The sequence below is a fragment of the Oreochromis niloticus genome, linkage group LG19 (genome assembly GCF_001858045.2).
Source record: "Oreochromis niloticus isolate F11D_XX linkage group LG19, O_niloticus_UMD_NMBU, whole genome shotgun sequence".
NCBI lineage: Eukaryota > Metazoa > Chordata > Actinopteri > Cichliformes > Cichlidae > Oreochromis > Oreochromis niloticus.
Genome location: NC_031983.2, coordinates 29,789,977 through 29,814,149, shown reverse-complemented (window position 1 = coordinate 29,814,149; position 24,173 = coordinate 29,789,977). Strand labels below are relative to the sequence as shown.

At 50.7% G+C, this 24,173-nt stretch overlaps 1 protein-coding gene across 1 annotated transcript; it reads right to left on the bottom strand.

The window, feature by feature from the left end:
* Positions 1–17: 17 nt before the first annotated feature.
* mapkbp1 (mitogen-activated protein kinase binding protein 1) lies at positions 18–23,837 on the bottom strand. The gene is given in 32 exon segments (XM_025900976.1): positions 18–649; positions 728–813; positions 1,014–1,510; positions 1,513–1,756; positions 2,625–3,022; positions 3,298–3,379; positions 3,511–3,699; positions 3,793–3,920; positions 4,000–4,103; positions 5,522–5,641; positions 5,730–5,870; positions 6,462–6,493; positions 6,578–6,696; positions 6,963–7,091; positions 7,194–7,257; positions 7,406–7,517; positions 7,600–7,675; positions 8,576–8,697; positions 8,937–9,007; positions 9,106–9,231; positions 10,746–10,837; positions 10,907–11,112; positions 11,186–11,332; positions 11,868–12,066; positions 12,323–12,483; positions 13,107–13,289; positions 13,368–13,505; positions 13,592–13,762; positions 13,850–13,907; positions 13,992–14,054; positions 21,308–21,399; positions 23,473–23,837. Coding segments are annotated over 32 exon segments (4,695 nt in total). The 5' UTR covers positions 23,587–23,837; the 3' UTR covers positions 18–418.
* Positions 23,838–24,173: the final 336 nt, after the last annotated feature.

Sequence of the window (24,173 nt, the reverse complement as noted above, 5' to 3'; positions counted from 1 at the left end):
TAAAGTCGGAGATCACAGCGAGTCTGAAACTTTTATTAAACATGACAAAAACATGAAAACGTTTCAAACTACAAATTTATCCCCACAAACACCCGAAGATATCAAAATGTACGACCGTGGCAACACCAGGGCTTCAAAACGTGCCGGTCAGTGTGAGGCGAGGGGGCGGAGTCAGTAGTGTAACAGCTCATCATAATAAATACAAAGTTGTAGCATCAGATCACAAAGTGTGGTATTGCTCTGCGCTCGGTGAAAAGTGTCTCTACAGTCTAACAGCGATCAATAATCCGATCACTCCTTCAGATTGACGGCCACCAGGAAGTCGGAGGAAAGAGAAATGTCTTTGATAAAAACGAGGAAGATCATTGCATCAGTTTAAAAACAAAATGGCTTCAGATCCTTCAGGAGGGGGCGGGGCTCAGGTGCTGCTGTTGATCCTCCTGTGGACCGCCTGCAGGAGGAGCAGTGAGTATTCCTCCAGAAGCGCCGCTGTCTTCACCTCCCCCACACCTTCCAGCCCCCCCTCCGCTGCCAGCATGCCGAGTGGCAGGGCGTCGAGCTCCACCTTCATCGCCTGGAAGGCCTCTGATAGGACGAGAGACATCTGGTGCTGGTCGGGGGCGGACTCATCTGAGGAGAAGCTGCTCACCTGGAAGAAGAGGAGGAGAGGTGAATACTGCTGTGACCATCAAGCATAATGGTAAGGTGGGCGGAGTCTTTTACTTACTCTCCTGTACAGGTGCGTCGCTCTCTTAAAGCAGCTCTGCAGCTCATTGGTCAGAGCCCTGCAGCTCTCCACACTGATTGGCTCGTCTGCAGAAAGAGAGAGCAGCAGGTGAGGTCACTCGAGCTTCGTTTTTACTTTATTTAAAAACAGACTGTAAACAATGATGCGATGAAAGCAGAGACGACAGAAACGTCTCACCCGTCACACAGAAGAGGAAGGGGGAGGAGGAGCCAAAGAGATGACAGGATGAAGGGATGAAGAAGAAGAGGAGGGTTAGAGTCCAAACCTGCGTCGTCCATCTGCCCGGCGCCACCGTCTGCAGGAGCATGACGCCCCGCTTCCTGTCGTGCGGGAGTTAGGGGGGAGACAGACACCGGAGGAAGCTGCGAGGGGGATGAGGACGCCGTGGACTTTGAGGAAGTTGAGAAAGGGAGGAGGGAGGGTTTGTCAGGAAGCGGCCTGCTGCTACTGGTGACACGAGCCTGGAGACAGCGGGTGGGTGGGGGCATCTGGTTACCATGGTTCCCCAGAAACGAGGAGGAAGACGAAGAGACGACAACTGGGACCACAGCTGCGTGAGGGGGCGTGGCCAGAGTAACAGAGGGAACCACAGCGACAACAGGAGGTGGAGTTTCTTTGATTTGAGAGGAAGGAGTTGGTGATGTCACTGCCAGGTCATCAGTGGGTTCGGGGACGTTAAGGCCATCGCCCACGGAGACGGAACGGGACATCTTAGCCATGGAGCTGGCGGTAGGGCTCATGTAGGAGCGCGGTCCCGATGCAGTCAGGGAGGATGACGAAGACTTCCTCGGGGTGGTGGCGGCCAGAGCGGCGGCGGCCAGAGCGGCAGCAGTTTCCTGTGATGGGGACCTCGGGGAGGCAGGGCTTGGTCTCTGAAGGGGCGGTGCTGTAGATGGGGGCGTCTGGGGGCGCAGGGAAGGGAGACGGGACGCTCAGGGGGAAGGAGCAGCTGAGGGGGCACCTCCTCTCTGAGGGGACGAGAGGTCATCTGGGAGATGGTGGAGTCACCTGATGATGTGAGAGACAGGAAGTGATGTAATTAAGTCTGGAAAAAAAAACCCATGTAAACTCAGAGTAACACTGTGACAGTTTCCTCCGTGGCCCTCCGTGTTTTTAATCTCCAGTGTTTGAACTGACTCTAATCTTACTGAATAGTCAAGGCCTTCTCTGATTGGTTCAACAGTCTGCGGAGTAGCTAATATTCAAGCTAACGATTTGGAGTGGAGTGACAACACTAACTCAATATAAGGGACAGAAACTGTGGCTTCATGCAACATCACACAGCAAGCTAAGGTTAGCTAACACTAGCCATAAGCCAGCCAGTTTAGAGTAAATGATCCCGCAGCCTGAAATGTTGCTGACATACAAATATTTCAACACTTGACTTGGAGGAAATAGTGTGGAGACCTTTCCCTCAATTAGCTGAAACAAGCTTACCTGCTAATATACGAGCTGTCAGCCATCTCTGTAGTAACATCTTATCCTGAGACCATAAGATCAAAGCTGATCTGCTGACTTAACTGGACACTTTCAAATTCATCAGGTAACGTAATGAACTGCCACAAAATCTATTCAGTGTGTTAAATTCATGCTGGCTAACGTGAGCTGCTTGTTAAAGCATAAATGAAGCTAACCGAGCCACAGTGCTAACATATCAAACAGTGTTGGTTTTACCCATCAATGCTGTACTGGCTCAAATCAAAGACGTAACATTTAATTTCTACAGTCACAGCCGACATGGGTGTGGTTAGCTAGCTAGCTTTAATTTAGCTTCTTTACGTCAGGTGTACAGTGTATGCAGCTGCTTGGGGGTCCACAGTCTCTTTTGGTTGTTGTGCTGTTTACCTGTTTGTGTGGTGAGTGAGCTGAGTGTTACCTGTGTCAGTCAGCAGGCTGTGGACTGACTGAGCCTTTCGAAGTCCAGCAGAGTTCAGGTGGGAGGCGGCAGCTCGGGCTGTCGGTCCCTGGTTCCTCCTGGACTCCACTGCAGTTTGGGCCTTCTTGAGCGGGGAGGGTCGGTGGACCTGCTGGGTCAAGGGGGTCTCCTCCTCCAGGATCTGGAGCTGGTTTGAACCCTGAGGAGGCTGGGCTTGGTCCTGAAATGAAGTGGCCTGAGCCTGGTTCTGTTTTTGGGCTTGGTCCTGGGTCCACGACACCTTCCCGTCCTGCCCGCTCTCTTCCATCAGAGGTCGGACCTCGGAGACCAGCGGACGAGCTTTTGGCTCCCCCGCGCCAGCCCCCAAGGTCCGAGATGGGAGAGGAAGCACGGTCCGGCTGAGAGAGAGAAAACAAAAGGTCTGAGTGATCCACCACACATGTGCGTGGGGACCACAGGTGAGAGCAGCTGGAGACCCCACAGAGTTAGTGTTCAGGCCACACTGTGTCTACAACAAATATTCTCCTGTTTGTTCAGACGCTGTCCCACAGCTGAGCGTGCACGTCTGCATTCAGGAAGCTGTTATCGTTTTTCAATAAAGTTTGGTTTGAATGGAGCTGTGTGTGTGATCATTGATTACTGATTAGGTGGATCTATGTGTACGTGTTCCTACCTTGTGGCTGTGCTTTGGGTGAGGAACCTGGACGAGATGCTCAGACTCTCACTGGAGCTGTGAGACGCTCTGCTTGGACTTCCTGTCAACACATAGGTCACATGTTCAGGTGTAGGTGAGTCTGCTGTGATTCCTCAGGAACAGATTCAAATCCTGTCGCTCAGGACTGGGAGGAAAAATGCTGAAATCAGTTGCTAAGCTCTGCCGCCGTACCTGAGGCAGAAAGTTCGGCGAGCATCACAAAGTGCTCCTTCAGGAACGCCTCCTGGTCGGGAGTCTGGGGTACGCGTTTTCTGCACTCCCCACCACCTGGTCCTTTGTCCTCCTCCTCGTCCTCCTCCACCTCCAGCTCCAGCTCGGAGGAGTTTCCGTCCATGCTGAGAGGCTCTGTGGGCTCCGAGTCTGATGGGCAGAAGAAGAAGAGGGTTGGGCTGATAAAGACAGGTGAGAGGAAGCAGCAGCGAGGCGGCTCACAGATAGGTGAGCGCATCTCACCGTATCCTGCAGGTCTGTTGGGACTCGACAGTCTGGAGCTGAATCCCAGCGAGCAGCCGCTGTCGGGACTCGGTTTGTCCTGCCGTGCACCAGCAGCAGCAGGACACGCCTCCTTCACCTGGAACTCACTGACAGCAAGAGGAGGGGCTTATTTGGTGGTGAAAGTTAACGTCATCTGTGAATTCTCAGGACAGGAAGCAGTCCTACCTGCCTGCCAGGCTCGCTCTGTCCTCCCATTGGTCCGGATACAGCACTGGGTTCTCTCTGTCTGCGCTCTGATTGGACAGGAGTATAAACTCTGGTCTGTGTACCTGTATGTACAGAATGACATCAACACATCTGAGTGAGGTTCAGCTCAGAGCTGAAGCCACAAAGCAGCATCAAACCCACGAAGAACTTCCTGCTGTTACTCCAACCACTGAGGGTAGGCTGTAGCTCAGGTGGTAGAGCAGGTCACACACTGACTGCAAGGTTGGTGGTTCAATCCCAGTCTGCAGGGATCATTGTATCATTTCGAAGATAGTAACCCCATACTGAAGTAATGTTAGACAGGAAGTGTGTGACAGGCAGGGGAGCGAGGGGGAGCGCAGGGGAGGCGGGGCAGAGACAGGGGAGGCGGGGCAGAGACAGGGGAGGCGGGGCAGAGACAGGGGAGGCGGGGCAGAGACAGGGGAGGCGGGGCAGAGACAGGGGAGGCGGGGCAGAGACAGGGGAGGCGGGGCAGAGACAGGGGAGGCGGGGCAGAGACAGGGGAGCGAGGGGGAGACGGGCAGAGACAGGGGAGCGAGGGGGAGACGGGCAGAGACAGGGGAGCGAGGGGGAGACGGGCAGAGACAGGGGAGCGAGGGGGAGACGGGCAGAGACAGGGGAGCGAGGGGGAGACGGGCAGAGACAGGGGAGCGAGGGGGAGACGGGCAGAGACAGGGGAGCGAGGGGGGGCAGCAGGAGAGAGAGTGTCTGTCTGCCCCCCTCGGGGGGGGGCAGGAGAGAGAGGGAGAGAGTGTCTGTCTGCCCCCCTCGGGGAGAGACGACGGCGGCGGCGGGGGGAGGGGAGACAGGCAGAGGCGGGGGAGACAGGCAGAGGCGGGGGAGCGAGGGGGAGACAGGCAGAGGCGGGGAGCGAGGGGGAGACAGGCAGAGGCGGGGGAGCGAGGGGAGACAGGCAGAGGCGGGGGAGACAGGCAGAGGAGCGCAGCAGGAGAGAGTGTCTGCCTCCCCTCGGGGAGAGACGGGGGGGGGACATGCCCTCTCCCGCTGCCCTCTCCCGCTGGCCCTCTCCCGCCGCCCTCTCCCGCCGCCCTCTCCCGCCGCCCCCTCTCTCTCTCTCTCTCTCTCCTGCCCTGTCCCTCTCCCCCTCTCTCTCCTGCCCTGTCCCTCTCCCCCTCTCTCTCCTGCCCTGTCCCGCCGCCCTGTCCCTCTCTCTCCTGCCCTGTCCCGCCGCCCTGTCCCTCTCTCTCCTGCCCTGTCCCGCCGCCCTGTCCCTCTCTCTCCTGCCCTGTCCCGCGCCCTGTCCCTCTCTCTCCTGCCCTGTCCCGCCGCCCCCTCTCTCTCCTGTCCCGCCGCCCCCTCTCTCTCTCTCTCCTGCCCTGTCCCTCTCCCCCTCTCTCTCCTGCCCTGTCCCGCCGCCCTCTCTCTCTCTCGCCCTGTCCCTCTCCCCCTCTCTCTCTCTTGCCCTGTCCCCCCGCCGGTCAGAGTGAGAGACAGACAATGCAGTCGTGTGCTCGCATACACTGGAAACCTGCAGGCTGATGGTGCTGCCAAGCTCCTGATTGGTCCTGTGAAGCTCCTCCTCAGCTTGACCCTTCCTCGTCCCGCTGCAGTGGGAGTGGCTAACATCAAGTGGGCGTGTCTTCACAGAATAAAAAGGACCATTAATGCTAGTTAATCGCTTCAATGTAAAAAAGGGTGATTTTTGAATAGTCTCTGAGTGTCCTGACCTCCGCCTGCTTGTCGGGGCGGAATGAGTCCAGCAGTCTCAGGTCCAACATGGACTTCACCATCAGGACCCCGTCAGTGTCGCATGTCCTCTTGGACCAGCGCCGGCGAGGGAGTCGTGCCACAGTTAAGCCCCCATCCTGCTGAGTCACAAACAGAAGCCCTTCAAATATTTGCTCGGGTTATCCGGACATCATATATTTGCAAAAGTGCTCCAACGTTTTCGGCGACGTCTGTTACCCACCAGCTCGATAGCTGACCGGGAGGTCGAGGGTCACTAGAGCCAGTGCCAGTGCCACATGTATGCCTGTTTTTACTCAGGCATACATGTGTACTATGTTTATTAACAGAGCTTAAGCTTGTTTCTGTCATGTAGCTTATTAGACATTATGAATATGTAAAAGCAAATTTTGCCAAAGTGCTTAAGATACTTTTTTAAAAGTATCTTTTGTTCTTAAAAAAAACGAACAACTCTCTCACGAGTACGAACTCGCGTACTTGAGAAACAGCTTTTGTTGCAGGTTGTCAGCTGACGCTGTGAATAAAAACAAGGATTCAGCTTCGAGTCTTAAGCCGTCAGCTCGCTGCTGCGGATTCAGGTCACCTGTCACTGTGCTTCAAATTTCTACACTAGAGCGCCCCCTTCAGGTAAAATCCATGTAATGAGCTGTTTCATCCCAACAATGAAACAGAATGAAATCATCAGTTAAAGGTCAAAGGTCACATGCACCAACCTTCCTGCTGCTGTACGCCTCATCAGACGCCTCTGAGGGGAAGAAACAAAAAACATTGTCAGTGCAGGTTAAAGGTCACCTGACGAATCCATCGAGTCATTCAGTTTGTAACACACCCGTTTCCTGTTCCACACTTCCTGCTGTGTCCGTGTATGGACAGCCAAGCTCCTCCCCCTCTTCCTCCTCCTTGTCACTGTCAGACGACATGGTGACCACAGGAGCCGTCGACGCCTCCCTGCCGCACAAACACACACAAATAAGTTCAAGTCAGCATGCAGAGCCGCGACCATGTGACCTCACACCAGGATTCAGGACAGAGGTCAGAGGTCAAAGTCACTGCAGGTTATTTTATTTTAAATCAGGCTGACTTTGGGTCATTTTTTTCTGTTATTCTTGTTTTGTTATTTTTTGTTTTGTTTTCATGGATTTGTTTGATCTCCAAGTTCATTTTAAAGCAGTTTGTTTTCTTCAGGTGAGTCTGAACATCATCATCACGTTTACCTGAGCTTCCCGGCTCTCTGCTGAGGTGCACTCTGGGAACTGGGATTGCTGCAGGGGGGTCGAAGGTCAGCGAGACGCTGCCTCATCCTGATGGTGAGCTCTGGACTCAGACGCCACACGAAGATACAGCTACACACACACACACACACACACACACACACGTGAATTAATAAAGCTGTGGAGGGCTGTGGAGGGCTGTGGGTGGGTGCGGGGGGTTCAGGTGAGGTGTACCTGTCTCCTGACACGGTGATCAGGTGTCTACAGTCGTTGCTGAACTTTAACCCCGTTATGATCTCTGAAACAGGAACAAAAAGGGCCAGACTTGAAATAACTTTACAGGAATCACAGCCGTGTGTAAAAGCTCTGGTCTTAAATAAAGTTTTGAAAGAACTGGCTCTGCTGTCAGCGGTCGTTAATCGTATCTGTAACTAACGGCGACTGACCCGAGTGTCCGAACATGGTGGCCACGCACTCTCCTGAGTACAGGTCGAAGATGCCAATGTTCTTGTCTGAGCAGGAGGTGGCGATGAAGAGCCCCGACGGGTCTATCTGTACCTGAGGACGCAGGAGGAGGAGTCAGTTATTGTCTGTCCCTGTTCCCATGGAAACATCATCATGGTACCCACAGCTTTCTGACCTTAATGAGCGTCCCGTCTTCGCCCTGAGAGCCTTTGTAGAGCTTCTTCTGTTTCCCGTTACTGATGTTAAAGATCCTGCACGCCACCATCAGCAGCAGCAGCAGCAGCAGCAGCATTTACAGACAAACAAAAAAAGATCCACAGACAGGAAGTGAGGGGGTGAAGCGACCTGAGACCAGCTGCCACAGACCTCACTGACTAGAAAAATAAAACTACTTCCTGGATGTAATGCACACTTACAGCCATAAGGTGGCAGCAATGCACCTGACCACAGGAAAGAAGCTGCTGGAAGTTTGCATGGCAGTGAAAAAACATGTGATACACACGTGTGTATTTGTACATATTCATGTGTTTACATCCACATTGTGCAGGTAGGTTCAGAAAACCAACTCGAAGCTGAGAAACGTTTCAGTTTGGAGGTTAAAGCTGAGAGTCTGTAGCTGCAGAAGGTTGAAAAAGTCAACTCTGAACTAATCCCATCAAAACCATTCACAGGAACAGGAAAAACCAGTGCTGCTTACTGGGCCAATCACGCTGATAAAGCTGTAACCAGCAGGGGGCAGCCTGACTCGTCCGATCGTCCCCACTGATAGATAATCAATACTTGAAGCCTTTCCCCCAAAAGTGGGGCTTTTAATGTGAAATTCATTTGGTTTCTGCTTCTCTGAGTTTGCTGCTTTTAATGTGAAAGACTTTGGAAGGTGTTGTAAACATACAGAAAGAAGAAAGAACCCAGAGAGGAGGAGGAGGAGGAGGAGTGGATGGTGGTTAATCCTGCTACTCCCACTGGCTGCTGGGTAATCTGACTGATCTGAGGTAAAGGTGGATTTAAGTCCAGGCTCATTCAGCGTCTCATTGGCTGATCGCTCGTCTCTTTCAGTTCCAGCTTTGAAACGGCTTCTGCTGATCACTGACTGGACGTCTGCAGGCAGACCGCATCATGGGATTCAGAACCTTTCATCAGTCAGACGTTACCTGATGCTGCGGTCCTGACAGCCCACCGCTGCGTAGGTCCCGGTTGGCTCAACGTCCATGTCGTACAGCGTCGTCTTCCTGACGGCGTGATGCGTCCGCGTGAATTCCAATCCCTCCCCTGTCTGAGGAGGAGCAGAGAGAAGAGGAAGCACCATATGACCACGAAGTTCCAGAAGGAGTTTTTTTTACATCACTTCGCCTGGAAACACGTGAACGAAAACTGCATTCAACTGTGCGAGAACTGACCTCAGGTCAGTGACTGAGCCACAAGCAATACACACAGCAGTACTAATACTCCGCTACAAGTACTAGTACTGTGTTCAGAAGTACTAACGTGTACTCCCACGGGCCTCGGTCTCACCTGCTGAGCTGTGCGAAAGTAGACGCTTTTATCAGCGCCGCAGCTGATCATCCTCACTTTCCCCTCATTGGCTGACAGACAGGAAGAAGAATGTCACAGGTTAGATGCTAGCAGCAAACTTACAGCAGCAAGTGGCAGAGGGTCAAAGAGGTCAAAGTTCAGACGGTACCAGCAAATCTGACGGCAGTGATGGAGGACGAGTGCTCATCCAGAGTCTGAACCAGGCTGTAATCTCTGCCCGCATCCAGGACGTGGATCAGACGGTCCCGGCCGGCCGTGGCTAATAACTGGAGACCTGAGAGAGACACGTACATGTGGTTGGACAAATGTTCTCTTTGAACGGTCTGATCACTGTAACGCCTACAAGACAAAGCTGAGGGAAATGCTAGCTCTTTATCACTAACCTGGACTGAAGCTGCGCTTCTCCTTGTCTGACATCATCACACGAGCCAATAGGAAGTCTGAGTGAACATTTCCACGCTGATATTTGTGTTAAAAGTACCTGCTGTGATCAGCTGACTCAAAGCACCCCCCCCCACCCCCCACGCCTCACTGCAGTCAAAAATAGAGTCCCCACAAACCTGCAAAAGCGGGTACACACACGCACACACAGAGCTGTGGCTTCATCTGTGTGACTCCAATAATCCAACGAACCTCTGGAGGAGGATGAAAACATGTCTGAAGGCCAGCTGCCACTGCAGCGCGTTAGCGTCTGTTTTTAGCTGCTCGCGATGGTAAAGTCAGTTATAACGAGCACCGTGTGGGTGTAAATCATGGAAGCACACAGCTGACTTTAACTGCATTAGCTTATGTCAGCAGCTCTTCTCACAGATAAAACTCTCCCACTCTCTTCATAACTTTAGAGCGTCCTTTCACACAAAACAGAAAATGTGTCTAATTATCATTTTATAAAAACCGACAAGTCACCTCATGGTGTAAAACCAAAGACACAGCAAAATGACCTCACTTTTACACGTCCTGAAAATAAGGGCCAATTTACAGAAACACAAGTGCTTTTATTTTGAAAATCAGAGGTCAGTATTGCTAGTTGGATGTTGCAGATTTATGTGGTGGAACACAGGAAATTCTCTCTGTGGGGACACCAACGGTCCAAAATGACCGAAAACCACAGACAGAGCCGGCTGTAAGTCAGAGAGGAACACTCACAACCACAGAAACACATAATTACACACATACCAATTTAACAAGCTCCAGTGACATCACTTCCTGTAGAGAGACGTCGACTCAGCAGAAAGGACGAGCTTTTTGTTTTCCAAGAGGAAAAGAAACAAAGGACCTCGAGTCAGAGGACAACTAATCTGTAAGACTGACCTCTGACCTTTAAAATCAATTCAAACCAGCGGGGGGGGGGGGGATAATGTCAGGTATCGTAATGTTGGACGATCCCCTTGGGAACCACAAACTCCACATTCATTCCTCCAGTTTCCTCCCTTTAAGGCGGGGGTGTCCATCTCCAGGCCTCGAGGGCCGGTGTCCTGCAGATGCGTCCTTGATCCACCACAGCTGATTTAAATGGCTGAATGACCTCGTGTCCAGAGGCTGGTAATGAACTCATCATGTGACTCAGGTGTGTTGACCCAGGGTGAGATCTAAAACGTGCAGGACACTGGCCCGCGAGGCCTGGAGTTGGAACCCCTGCTTTAAGGGGTCCTTTCAGTGATCGTTGTCTGTACATTCAAGGCTTCATTAGCATGAGGAGAACATTTTTTTTACAATAAAGCTATGAATAAAACCCATTTCAAAATAAGAGCAAAATAAGACCCGCACCGGTCTGGGATGGTTTCTCACCTGTGTCTGGTTTGGAGAACTCGAGGCAGAGGATGTCCGAGTCGTGAGCCTGAACGTTCAGAATTTCCTCCATGCCGTCCAGGTCGTGGATCCTAAAACACACCAACGTCACACCAACACACACACACCATCTCCATGGCGACCTGCCTACCCCCACTCACCTGAGGATCCCCGTGCGATCTCCAGAGGCCAGGTGATGTCCATCGGGGCTGACTCTCAGGGTCCTAATGCCCGCCCTGCTCTGGTCCACCTGCTGCCCCTCCATCCCTGATGACCCCGCCTTCTCTGTACCCGCAGCGATGCTGACGCTCTCCGTGTCCAGGAGGCCAGTTATGTTGTCGTCCACATACACGACCTTCTGCAGGTCCTGCGGGGACAGAGGCCATAGGTCAGTGTAGCACAGGTGTAGGTGTACGATGTGCAGGTGTGTGCTGTCCTACGTTGCTCAGGATGTTCCTGTGGAGGGCGCTGTGACCGTCGATGCTCCACAGTCGGACGGTGTTATCTGAGGAGCAGGACAGGAAGGAGCCGTGGGGAAGGGACGTTTTACCACCTCCTCCTTTTTCTCCTCCACCCTCGGGGTAGACCTGCATGACAGTTACAGGTGAGAGACAGGTTAGCAGACTTTGTACGATACAGAGATGGATTACTGTCCAAACTCTGCTGTCAGGTGGAGGCGGCACAGCTGGAGGCGGAGTGATCCTTGCCTGGTGGATGATTTACTCACAGAGCTTAGACTGTGATTAGAGAGTAAAACGTTACCGAGGTTAGAGCTCACACCCTCCACACCTGTGCAGCACACCTGTAACTGTTTCCCCTCAGACGCTGACCTTCACGACACCCGTCTATAACCTTTAACCTGCTGGGAGGGCGTGACCGAGGCCAGGCTGTGCTCTGTTTGTGACGTATGCACACTCGCTAGCTTTGTTTGGCATTGTGAGCACGTCCGACACAAAACTATTAACCTGAGCCTGACGCCGAGTCTGGAGCTGCTGACAGTCCGACCACGCACCGGACAAAATGTCCTCACAAACACACAGACATCGATGACACAGTGTTACGTCCCCACGGTTTCAATGTATGAACAAGGCCCCATAACATCAGTAAAACCAGCACACTGACCTCCAGGCTCCACACACAGGACGAGTGATAGAGAGCGGAGTAAAGTTTTCCCGCCCTGCGGGGGTCACGGAGGTCGCGGATGTCCCAAACATAAACGCTGTGGTCGTTGTAGACACACGACAGCCAGCGGTTGGCGGGGTCGTAGGTCACCGCGACGGTGTCCGGGTAACGAGACTCCGGCCTGCAGGAGAACAGCTGACTGACGAGGACAAAGAGGAAGAACAATGAGAGCTGCTGTTTCCATGATCAGCTGAGCTCTAAGTAAAAACCAGGTTTCCTGTTCTGTGTTTAAATAAAGATGCAGACTGGCGACATGTGACCTCTGACACATGTTTGTCAGCTAAACATGGTGACGGTGTTCTCAGTGACGATTACTACGGGCTAACGTGCACTATAGTGGGGCTACATACTGACTACAGTAAGCTGTAGTAAAATAAGGTACAGGTACGTGTTACCTGGCTTCCACCATACTGGCGACATCAACGCCGAGGCAGTGTGGGCGGGGCAGAGTACACAGGAAGTGCAGGTTGGCGGGGCTGAAGGCTCGAACCGTCCCATCGGAGCAACCACAGAAGATGAAGTCGTCAGTGACGCACAGGCAGGTGGCCTGAGACGTCTGAGAACACACGGACAGGTGAGGTGAACACGGGCAGGTAAGTAAACGTACCTCCACCTGAGCTGTGACAGAATGCAGTAATACTGCAGTACTAATGCTGAAGTGCTGATACTACTGCAGTGCAGGACAGTGCTGCGATGGAGAGGGTGATGTGACAGAGTGGGCGTGGTGATGTTACAGCCAATGAGGTAGTTAAACGTGGACCTGGTTTGAAATTGACCAATGAGGGTGAGATGAAGGGAGTGGGTGTGTCAGATCGTTGTCACCAGAAATGTTTTTTTGCTGTAGAAATCGCTCCTCGCCGTTCAGCAGTCACGGCGCCGGTTCAGAGAGGATCGATAGCGAATAAACATGGTGATTAATAATGATGTCACACAGTCAGCTGCTGTGGTGGGAGGAGCTGTGATGAAGGGCAGAGTTTAAAATGAAACAACGTAAACACGTTTTGTGGCGGTGTGCGTGTGTGGGATGTATTCGCGGCGGGCTGAGGTGGGACGAGGACTTACGGCGACAGAGTCGACCCTCTGCACAGGAAGCAGAGGAGGAAGCAGAGCGTTAGAGCAGAAACAGTGACATCACATGACCGCTGCATAGATGCCTGCTGTCAGGCCGCTCGCACTCACCCGTAACTCCACCCACTTGTCGAGGAGCCGCCGGTCGTTGAACTCGCACAGCAGGCCGGAGGAGGTGATGCAGAAGGTGGAGGCGGCCTGTCTGCCCCGCCCACATGCCACATCGCTGAAGAAGTTATTCCTGAGCTCGCCGAGCAGCCCCGAGCGCCCGAGCAGGGGCACGGTGGCGTTCACCTGCAGACACAGAAACCATCAGTAACCACACAGGAAGTCCCAGCCAAACGATCTTCAGGTGGGCGGTCGCGCGGGAACCTTGCAGGTCTTGGCGTGGTCCAGGTACCAGAACTTGACGTGTCGGTTTCCGGCGGTAACGAAGTAGGAGCTGTCATCCGAGAAGGAGACGGCGGTCACTTTGCTGGACACCTTATTGGACGCCACAACTACGTTTTTCTGAAACAGACAGACAGCAGCAGGTGAGCATGCTGACCTTTTCACAGGTGGCATCTCTCAGGTACACTCGGCCACGCCTCCGTCACCTTCCAGTTCCACACGTTGACCACCATGTCGTGCTGGTAGCCCACGCTGACGATGTACTTCCCATTTGGAGAGAACGCCACGCACGCAACGCCATATTTATGTTCCTGCAGCTCGCACACCTGAATGTGCTCTGACACCTCCCAGACCCGGACCGCCGGCATGTGACCACTCTGAGGAAGATGAGAAGGAAAAAAATAAGCATCATCTCTCACCTGAGGCACCAAGTGAACACCTGAGCGCTGTTGTCGCACGCTCACCTCTCCTGTGACCACATACTTCCCATCCGGTGAAAACGCCAGCGTCGTGATTGCCTTCCTGGAACAGGAAACGGTCTTTATTCCACGTTTTCCTCACAGGAGCAGACAGGAAGTGTGATCTGATTGGCTGCTGGAGTCTTACCTGGAGCTGTTGAAGATGTGATACTGTTTGTTCTTCCGTGGATTCAGCAGCACGACCACACACCTGCAATCACACGGCCAGGTCACATGATCAAAGCACTCATTCACAGGAAGACAGAGAAGGTTGTCTGGTTTCCAAAATAAAAGACCTGGGATGGTTATCCTTCAACAGGATGGAGGAAAATCTCACCGTTTCAAAATGAAAGCTTTCAGTTACCAACATTCCTTAAATATGTGAATTTTTCAAAACAAAAGCTCCTAGTTAATTTTATAAAATAAACAGGATGCTCAGCAATGCCAGGTTTTCAAAGTAAAAACCTCCCAAGACGCAGACGGTTTCAGGCACGAGCAACAATCCCACCGTGATTCTGTTTCTGCAGCAAAATTCACCAAGAAGAAGAAGAAGGAGCAGAGCATTCTGGGAGATTAACAAAGCCTGAAACAATAAGCAGTTAATGATCCTGAGGAGACTACTCCAACCTGTGAACAGGTAGCCATGGAAACCACACCTGCTCTTTGGCCCTGCTGTAAACAGGTGCAGGTTCTGAGGTAAGGTGGAGACACCTGTGCAGGTGTTACCTCCCTGTGACTATCTCAGACCATTGTTTATGTCCCCCTTCCCCCCCATGGTTCTCTTTATGTTCATGTTAAATAATTGAGACTCAGTGGCCCCTCCCCCTGCATCCACACACTTTGCCGTGCACGGTTACCTGCAACAGCAGGTTTGATTCTCCTCTGGTCACTCGCGCCCGCTCTGTCAGCTGTCTGAGCTTCTGTCTGCATTCACTGAAAACACTTGTGTTCAGGGCACACCTGTGTTAACAGCTCACATGTGAACAGCTCTTCTTCTGATTGGATGGTACCTGTGTGGGAGCTGTTGCCCGCAGCTTGCACACAGGACGTTGTCAACACAGATTCAGAGAAGGTTTAAAGATGGTGGTCAGACCTGCTGTGACAGTTGGAGATGGTGAAGTGAGCTGATGCTCAGATGTTCACTGGGAGTGAGCTGGAGGGAGTCAGGCTGAGATGGTTTGAGCATGTGCAGACTTGAGACCCATAAACACGCCCTCACACACACACACACACACACACACACACACACACACACACACACACACAATCCACTCCACCCTAAGCGTTCACACACACTCTGTAAATGAAACTCGTGGATGTGGGTCACACACCTGCAGTCACACTGCAGAGCACTTAATTCTCCCGGAGGACATGATGGCAGCTTGGACCTGCCTGACCCCCCGTATAAACAGAGCAGCTCTAAACACGTCACCCGTGTCCATAAAAAGCTCCGTGTTCACCTAAACTCGACCCTGAAGAGGTCACCAGGGTGCAGTGGACGTCAGTGGCAGGTAGAGTCACTGTGTAACCCACAGAGAGCCAATGAGCACGTGCAGATGGCTGCTCTGAAACAGACCTGAGATCAACGAGCGAGGCGTAACACAGAGCTCTCACACACACACTCACACAGGGACTATACATGTGTCTGTCTGTGTGTGAGATCAGCTGTGAAGCCTGCAGCAGATTAAAGGAGCAGCCACACACAACTACCCGCTGACCCCTTATTGGTCGGATCGGTTCATCAAAGCAAACAACTTTGTTGCTGAGGCGGATCCGGACCTGCTAGTGTGTGAGCGTGTGTGTGAGTGTGTGTGTGTGTATGTGAGAGAGTGTGAGCATGTGTGTGTGTGTGTGCATGCAGATAAACATGCCGTGCTGCTGACTGTTCGTCTGGAAGCCGCTGAATCAGCAGCCAGTTACATTCTTCCTCACCAACACTCTCTCTCTCTCTCTCTCACACACACACACACACACACACTCACACTCTCTTTCTCACACACACAGAGTTGACTGCGCCTCCTTCATAGATAGAGGAGGACATAAAGGCAGTTAAACCTCAGTGAAACTGCTGTAGTTCTCAGTGTGATCTGATGGTGGCAACGCTGGATGCAGCAGAGAGCGTTTATTTGTTTTATCGTCATGGAAACATGAAGGAGGTTCACGGGAGATGGTGATGGACATTTTTTAGCCTTCGTGTACTTGTTAGCTTTGTAGCTGTTAGCCGCGGCAACGTGGCCACGCCCACACACAGCAGCGAGCAATTGGGTTTAATCAGTAGACGTACGTGGGCGAGCAACAGCTTCGTAGGGATGTGTGTGACTAATCGACTAGATGAGCAGTTGTCGCTGTTGTCGTTTGATCTTGTCGTTTACATTTTCATCCAATGACAGTAAATAGTTGTGTTCTAATGTTACGCAGCCATCTGCCACTTTGCTGCTGGAACAAACGAACTTCCCCAAACAGAGACAATAAAGGATATTTCTATTCTATCTTACTCAGCAGTTGTTTTTTTTTTAAGGGCAAGAGAATGACATCACAGAAACAGGCTTCTCCAAGGGGTGGATGGTTCTCCCTCAGTGACAGCTGGGAGGGGCTCCGAGTAGAGGCGCTGCTCCATCACACCAAAAGGAGCCAGAGGAAGTGGCCTCATAGGTGAGGTGTTCCGGCCAGGTGTGTCCGTGGAGGAGGCCGCGGCGTGGACCTGGGACACACTGGAGTATCGGCTGGCCTGAGAACAGCTGGATGTTTCCTCGGATGGAGGGAGGGAGGTTCATAACGCACGGCATGGTTCAGCTGCAGTTTCAGTTAGTTAGCAATATTTTAATAACACGTGAGCATCGTTTGTATAACGTGTTCTTCTCTCCATCTGACCGTACCATGTGACATGATGTGAGGTACCGCACACCGTGATTGGTTATTGGAGAGCATGGTTAACATTTTCAGACATCTTTGTTTACCTTTTGTTCACATCAAATGTCACATTTAACTTAATGACATCACACCTGCTCATTCTGCTGACCCCACCCACAACCGGAAGTCAGAAGGAGGAGCTTCACGATGCATTTGTTTGTTTGGATAACTAATAATCAGCTGTAAGCGGCAGATATCGTGTTTGGCACGAGCTCGCAGTCGCATTCTGCAGGAATGCAGTACACTCTGCAGTAACGCAGTTCACTCTGCAGTAACGTAGTTCACTCTGCAGTAACAGAGTACATTCTGCAGTAACGCAGTACATTCTGAAGCAACGTACTACTAGGGCTGGGCCATATTATACCATTCACGGTAATACCGGTACAATGGTAAGCAACGATAAGAAAATGAAATATCGCGATAGAATATGGGTAAAACACGCATGCGCAGTGCCTTTGTTTTCATACACATGGCCGAAAAAGCACGGCGGCAACGGAGAATGAGAAGGGGGAAAGTGGATTGTTGAGTGAAACGGATGAACCAGAATTGGTTTGTAAAAATGGTGCCACTTCAGTGCTGTGGAACTGGTTTGGTGTTTGTCTGTCAGATACACAACAAAGCACTTTTTTGTAGAACATGCAAGCGGGCCGTCATTATTGCCGTATTTGTCGGACTGAGGTGCTCGTAAATCTGGGAGTAACCTGTGTCCTAAACTCCGTCCTCTTCAGGTCCCAAAGTCAAACGAGCACTGCAGCATCACTGAGAGTTAAAAACTGTCTAAATTCTTTCATCTTTAATAACACGATCAGCATTGCTGCTTTCCCAGGTGTAACTATGAAGTTTAACATCCAGGCATCCATGAAAAACGAATTTATTACATTTAACGGAGTTAGAAGTTAGCAGGAAGTTAGCTCGCTAGTTTCGCTAGTTACCACCTAAACATGATATAGCATGTTCTGACTAAGAGATTTCTGAAAAAATTCAAACGTACAGCTCTGCTATCACTTCCAACATAAATGAAGACAGGAAACTAAACAGCAGTGACGTTTGTAGGGTTACTGAAGTTGGGCTAGCTGGTATATAATGATGTGCTATGTGATCACTAGCTACACAGCTATGTTAGCATAACATAAACAGAGTGAAGCTGGAGGATGAAGGCTAACACTTTTCCACTCGATAAAAGTTAACGTGAGGGTTCCCGATGGTTAGAGACAAATGCAATCGCATGGCAGGATGCTGTAAACGGACCAAACTTCAGTCAGGAGAACAACTGAGATAATCCATCCACAATACCAGGTTAGTCATTAATATATTGCAACAACATGGGCAGCTGTGATAGAATACAGCATTAATGAATCAATGGTACAGAAGTGGAGGAAGCAACAAGAATGAGTTGAATAAAGTTTGATTTATCTGACTGGTTTGTTTTGCTTAATGTGTCTTATAATCCCGTGCACCTTATGGTCCGAGAAATACGTATTTGACTTTTTTATTTGGCACACTGCAGTTTAATGTAGCAAAGCACCTCTTTTTAACTTCAGTGGATATTATACATGGTTATGCTCAGGATATGTCAGCCCATTTCTACTGGAAATGCCTTTTGGTTAAACTTTCAGCAAGGAATTTGCATTTGCACTGTTAAATTTTTATATAGAGTTAATGCCTATAAAAAAAAACAGCTGCTTGTTTAAGTGAAAAAAAAAAGGATGGGGTTTTTTGCGCTAGTAAAGTTGTGGAGTTGTATTTTGTCTCGCAGAAATTATATCGTCACTTATATCGTTATCGCAAATTTTCAAATATATATCGTGATATATATTTTTGGCCATATCGCCCTGCTCTACGTAGTACATTTTTCAGTAATGCAGTACACTCTGCAGTAATGCAGTACAAACTGTAGTAACATAGTACATTCTGCTCTTCTGTAGTGTCGCCGGCCTTCATGCACTCTCTCTCATTAACCCACATACACGCCGCCGCTGCACTGACCCACTTCCTGTCACTGCGTTTAAACGGCGCCCTGTCAGCCGTGACCTGAAAGCGCAGCTCCGTACAAACGGACCATCAGCAGCCCCCTCCTCCCGTGCCTGCAGCTGATTGCACAGCATAAAAAACCTGGAAGCTGGACGCCTTCCCAGGCCCCCCTGGTGACATTCCCATCATTCCTCTGGACTCCAACCGTGACCTCTGACCTGTGATTGTTCTCATACAGGAAGCTTTTCTGGGTTCTTCTGTGACTAAAACACATCTCTGTTCTGTTTCACACTTTTCCCAACGTGTCGACGCTGCTCAGCCCCGCCCACTTGTACAGGCTCATCGCCGTCTGCCAAGGCCTTCTGATCGTGGTTTCAGACATACGTCTAAATCCTAAAATGAGTTACTGTGCATGTCATCGGCTAAGTCACAGATTAAGATGAGATTTCCCACGATCCAATCACACGCTGAGACTGTTGTTTCTGGGATAGGCTCCACCCCCCACAACCCTGAGAAGGATCATGGATGAACACGTTAACGTTACTGCAGTTTACTGAGTGCAGGGCTTTAAGAAGTGCAGATAAACGTGAACTCGTTTCAGCGTGAACACTTTGTCTGCGTCTAAAATCTGCCATTGACAACAAATGTAATGATAATAACAATAATAATAATGATAAAAGTGTTTTCAGAGCTCTCCTCTCACACTGACCACCTCCTTTACTCTGTTCATGTCTCAGCGCCTGTTAAAGGTGTGTTAATGACCTCACTGCGCTGGTGGATCGTTTCACCTGAGGATCGTCATCTCAAACTGACTGTTTCTTCTTTGTGCCTGCTCGCGCCATGGTAACGACTCACAGAGCCTAGCTGATGCCGCAGCATCAGGCCTCTTCCTGGTATCACACCCTTCCTGTGCAGTGGATCTTCCTCGGGGCGCAGGTTAAGCATGCCCACCCCTACAATTTGGGTATCGGACAAATGTTGGAGTCAAGGATGCTATCTTCCACCTGTTTCACCTCGATAAGAAAGCAGCACAGTCAGGATCCTCCTCCTGGACCCCGCCCGGTGACCTGGACTGGCAGCTGCCTTACACAGAGACCAAGACATCCAGTCTGGGCGCCAGCACTGTTGCACCGCAGGGCAGTAAATCCAAACAGGAGTCCAAGCTGGAGAAGCTGGACTCAAACTGCTGAACATCACGGACGATGTCAGCCACCCTCTGTACGCTGTCATCACAACCAGGGAAGAGTGGCGTGTGGATCGATTCCTCCGATGTCAGATATTTACGTTCTAGAATCGATGCTCTTATTGAAATACCAACATTTCAGTAATTTGGGGTGAATTTGTAGTTAATCGTTAATAGGAACACAGTGGAAAGTAACTTATTTATTGTCAAAACGATTGGTAGGAACTACTTCTTCCACCTGTCACAGTGATTTGCGACATAAGGCTGCATAGATGCGCCACGGCTCACCTGAACTCACCTGTGCTCACTTACCCTTTTGATAACATGTGATCGTAAGCAGCCAAGGTGGTTTGTGGCACATGTGGCAAGAAAAGTAAATCATGACACAGAACATGAAGAGTTTATGACAGGTGCTGCTGGGGCAGAGTCCTGTGGAGCTGCAGGCAGGTACTAAATGTGGAGCTGTTGGTGGCGTGCAGCGCTGCTGATGAATTTTGGAAAATGACTCAGGTCTAGGCTTCGGTGTTTGTGTCTGTGTTTCAATGACGGGAATTCCTGCATCCTTAATCCTCGTGGATAAATATGGTTATGAAATAAAATCATGCTACAATAATGAGCTGAATGTGTTTAGCTTGGAGTGATATGTGTGTCCCTGGGATTCAGACAGCCACTGTAGGCTTCCTTAGTAAGACAGATAGATAATAACATCCATCTTCTTCTGTTTATCCAGGGCCGGGTCGCAGGGGCAGCACCGGCCGTCACTCGTGAACGTGACCCTAAGATACTAAACTCCTGCACCTGGAGCAGTAACAACGAAAACAACGTGCGTTGACGTTTCTCAGCTGTCGTGTTATTTTCAGTCACATTTGTTTTTGATGGTTCACTAAATATTTTCAAATGTAGGTTTTTATATCATGTTTGATAAACGTTCATAATTACACAATAAGAATAAGCAGTGTGATGCTTGTATTCATTATGAAGGAGTCATTTGAAACACACCAGTAATACCAGCTGGAACTTTACTATGAGAGTAACAGCCTAACAGCCTGATCAGGCTGACGGCTCCTCCTCAGGAGCAGAGCCAGCAGCTCCTTTGTACCCCGAGACATCTAACTGTACAACTCGGGGAGACGTGGAGGAGAGGCAGGAGGGGTGGAGGGTGGGCGACGTCAACCCGGTGAAAAAACCCACGTGAACTGGTTTCCTGATGGGACCTCTCCGAGGGCTTAAAGCTCTATTCTATTCTTTTCTCTGGTATATGACAGGATCTTCGTCAGGTCAGCCATCGCCATGACTACCATCATCATATCATTTCATCATCATCAGCTGTGACAGAAAAAAATCCAAATTTGGCATAACTAAAGTCACCATTTTCCCATCAGCCCTCAGTGCTCTCTCACCCTGCTGGATACGCCACCAGTCCACTCCGGGGGTCACAGGCCAGCGCTCGGTTCCCCGGTGCTGTGATTCCCAGAACCTTCTCCAAGGTCACCTGAAGGGCAAAGGTCAGAATGTGACAGGTTAACTCCTCCAAATGTGTTCGTGTTGATCTTTCCTTCACAGGAGTGACAGCGCCGCGAGCGGTGGGCCCCACCTGCTGATTTAAACTTTAACACTACAGCTCCCATGATGCTTTGGGACACACAAACAAAGCTGTTTCTGTTCACAACAAATGGAGCCACTGCTCTGCAGAGAGCCATCAGTGATCAGATTGTTGATCAGATTACTGATCATTGACAGGCTGAAATCAGTCAGGTTTACTGTGACGAGGTCAGAGAGGAGCGCCAGCGTGAACGCACAGAGAAGGGTTTGTTTAACCCGGCCCTGATCCGAGTCTCTCTCTCTCTCTCTCTCACACACACACACACACTTACTTCTGCCTCCATGCTGCCAGAAAACGTCCTGCTACTCAGTGTGACTGCTGAGCGGCCAGATGCTAAACTAACAGCACAGAGAGAGAGAGAGAGAGAGAGAGAGAGAGAGAGAGAGAGAGTGTGAGTGAGTGAGTGAGTGAGTGAGTGAGTGAGTGAGTGAGTGAGTGAGTGAGTGTGTGTGTGTGTGTGTGTGTGTGTGTGTGTGTGTGTGTCCTCCTCACATGACTCCCCTCCCCCTGCACCAAACTCTATTCATGATTTCACAGTTTTTGGCCCTCTCAGCTCAGCACGAACGCTTTCCTCCAAACCGTCCAATCAGATTAAAGGAAACCACGAGGATGAATCATCAGGCGAGTCTGCAGGATGCCGCTCGCCGGGCAAGTAGCAAGTGCTTTTCTTTGCCTCTGAATGGCGATTCAGGAGAAACTACTCAGAAACAGCGAGACGCTGCGTCAGTCGTCTGAGACATGACGAGCTCGCCGACAGGAAACGCTCGCATCCAAGCGGCTCAAAGCTACCACGGTCCTTCAGTTTGAGCTCATAATGTTTTAAAGTGTAATTACAGTTTATCTACAACTGCTCCTCACTCCTGCCTGTGCTCAGAAACTTTTAGTCTTCCATTAAACGCCATCGATGTGCATGCATCCACCCAGTAAACTTTATTGCTAACACTAATAAGCCTCTGAAAGAGCCGCTGAGCTCAGCCTGGACACCACTGCATTAACATAACATGATTCTAACGTGAACCCCCAAATGGGGCAGCAATGTCCCCATAACAAAGATTGTCCCCAAGGAGCACAAACAGCCTCACTGCTGAGTCTCTGCTCTCCATTTCAATGGGGACAAATGGCAAAGTACCCACAATGCAGTTGTGTGAACAAGTATGCTTTCCCACAACATGACCAGAACAGGTGGGGCGTGTCCGGGTAAGTCAGCAGGCACACAAAGGATTGTGGGAAGTGAAGCTGCTAACAAATGAAGGGGGCCCCGCAGGCGATAGACCAGCTGGACGGGACAGACAGGTCCTCACAATGCGAGCGTCCGTGTCAGCCGAATCCAGGACCTCCTCTGAGACGAGACGTGCGGAGGTTATCCAGGTTCAAAGACCAGCTGAGATCTGCAACCTGAGACTGGTTTTACTGGCTTTAAAATACTGCAGCGCACAAGTCTACAGCATAAATCTTGTGATTCAGGATGGTTTGGTGCACAAAATTGCTTTCAGACAGCAAGGACCGTATTTAAAGAGGAGCAGGCACTTTGAACCAATGACAATAATGTATACTCTAAAGACGGCTCCATACAGTGAGAACAAAGTGAGGACATCTGCAGAAACACAGCCTGTTTAGCACAGTGTTTGGCATCTGAGAACAAAATGAGGACACTTCTAGAAAACACACACGTTGTTCCAGTCAAAGGTCTTTATGAGGACCATCAGAGGAGAGGTCATCAGGGAGGGTCCTTATTTTTCCATACAGACCGGTTCAGGTGTGTGTTTTGTGGCGATAACAGCAACGATGAGAAAATAACAATCTTGAATTTTAAACAATTTTAAAAATTCAATAAAAACAGACGACAGTAAATGTCAGGTAGAATAAGCTCTATTTATCAGTTAGAAACAATTTAAACAATAAAACCACCAGACTCCAGCAGAAAAACAATAGGTTCCGTGTGTGTGTGGGAGTCGCGCGCACCTTGTCGCTGAGCTCGCGTCGGTGCCGCGCACCGGTGCCGCTCCGCCGCAGTTTGATGGACGGGGAGCGCAGCAGGCTCTTGATGCGGCTGCGGATCGTTCCGTCGGCGGCCATCGCGCCGTTAGCCGCCGGCTAGCTGCGGCTCTCAGCGGCTGCTCCGCGCCGCCATGCCGTCAGAGCCGGGCCGGACCGCGTGTTCCGTGAGCTCGGTCCTGGTTCGGTTCTGCGCTGGTTCGGGCCGCCGCTCCGCATCGTATTCCTCCGCCGCAGCGAGGAAACAGGACAACCGGGACGGACCGAGCCGAGCGGCGATCCGTTAGTGTCAAAACCGCACGCGACACCCGCACTTCCGGTCGCGCCTTTCAAAAATAAACTTAGTTCTCTCAAACAATTTAGACACCACGGTCCAATCACAGCTGTTATCATTAGCTCATTGAGCTCGGACATTACTTCAGATTTCACACAGTAATGCCTCAAAGTCAGGATTTACTGATCGCTTTCTTTTATTGACATGAAACACGATTCTTGTTTTGAAAGTAATCAATTTGTTTCTATAGATGCGATGCTTTTACTTTGACAGTCATCTTCCGGTGTCGCGTGTCAGAAGTCGGAACGCGTCTTCACTGTTAGCGTAGAGTATAAGCGCCTCTCAGCGGCACCGGACACTAACTGCAGTTTTTTTCCTATATTAGCCATAACTT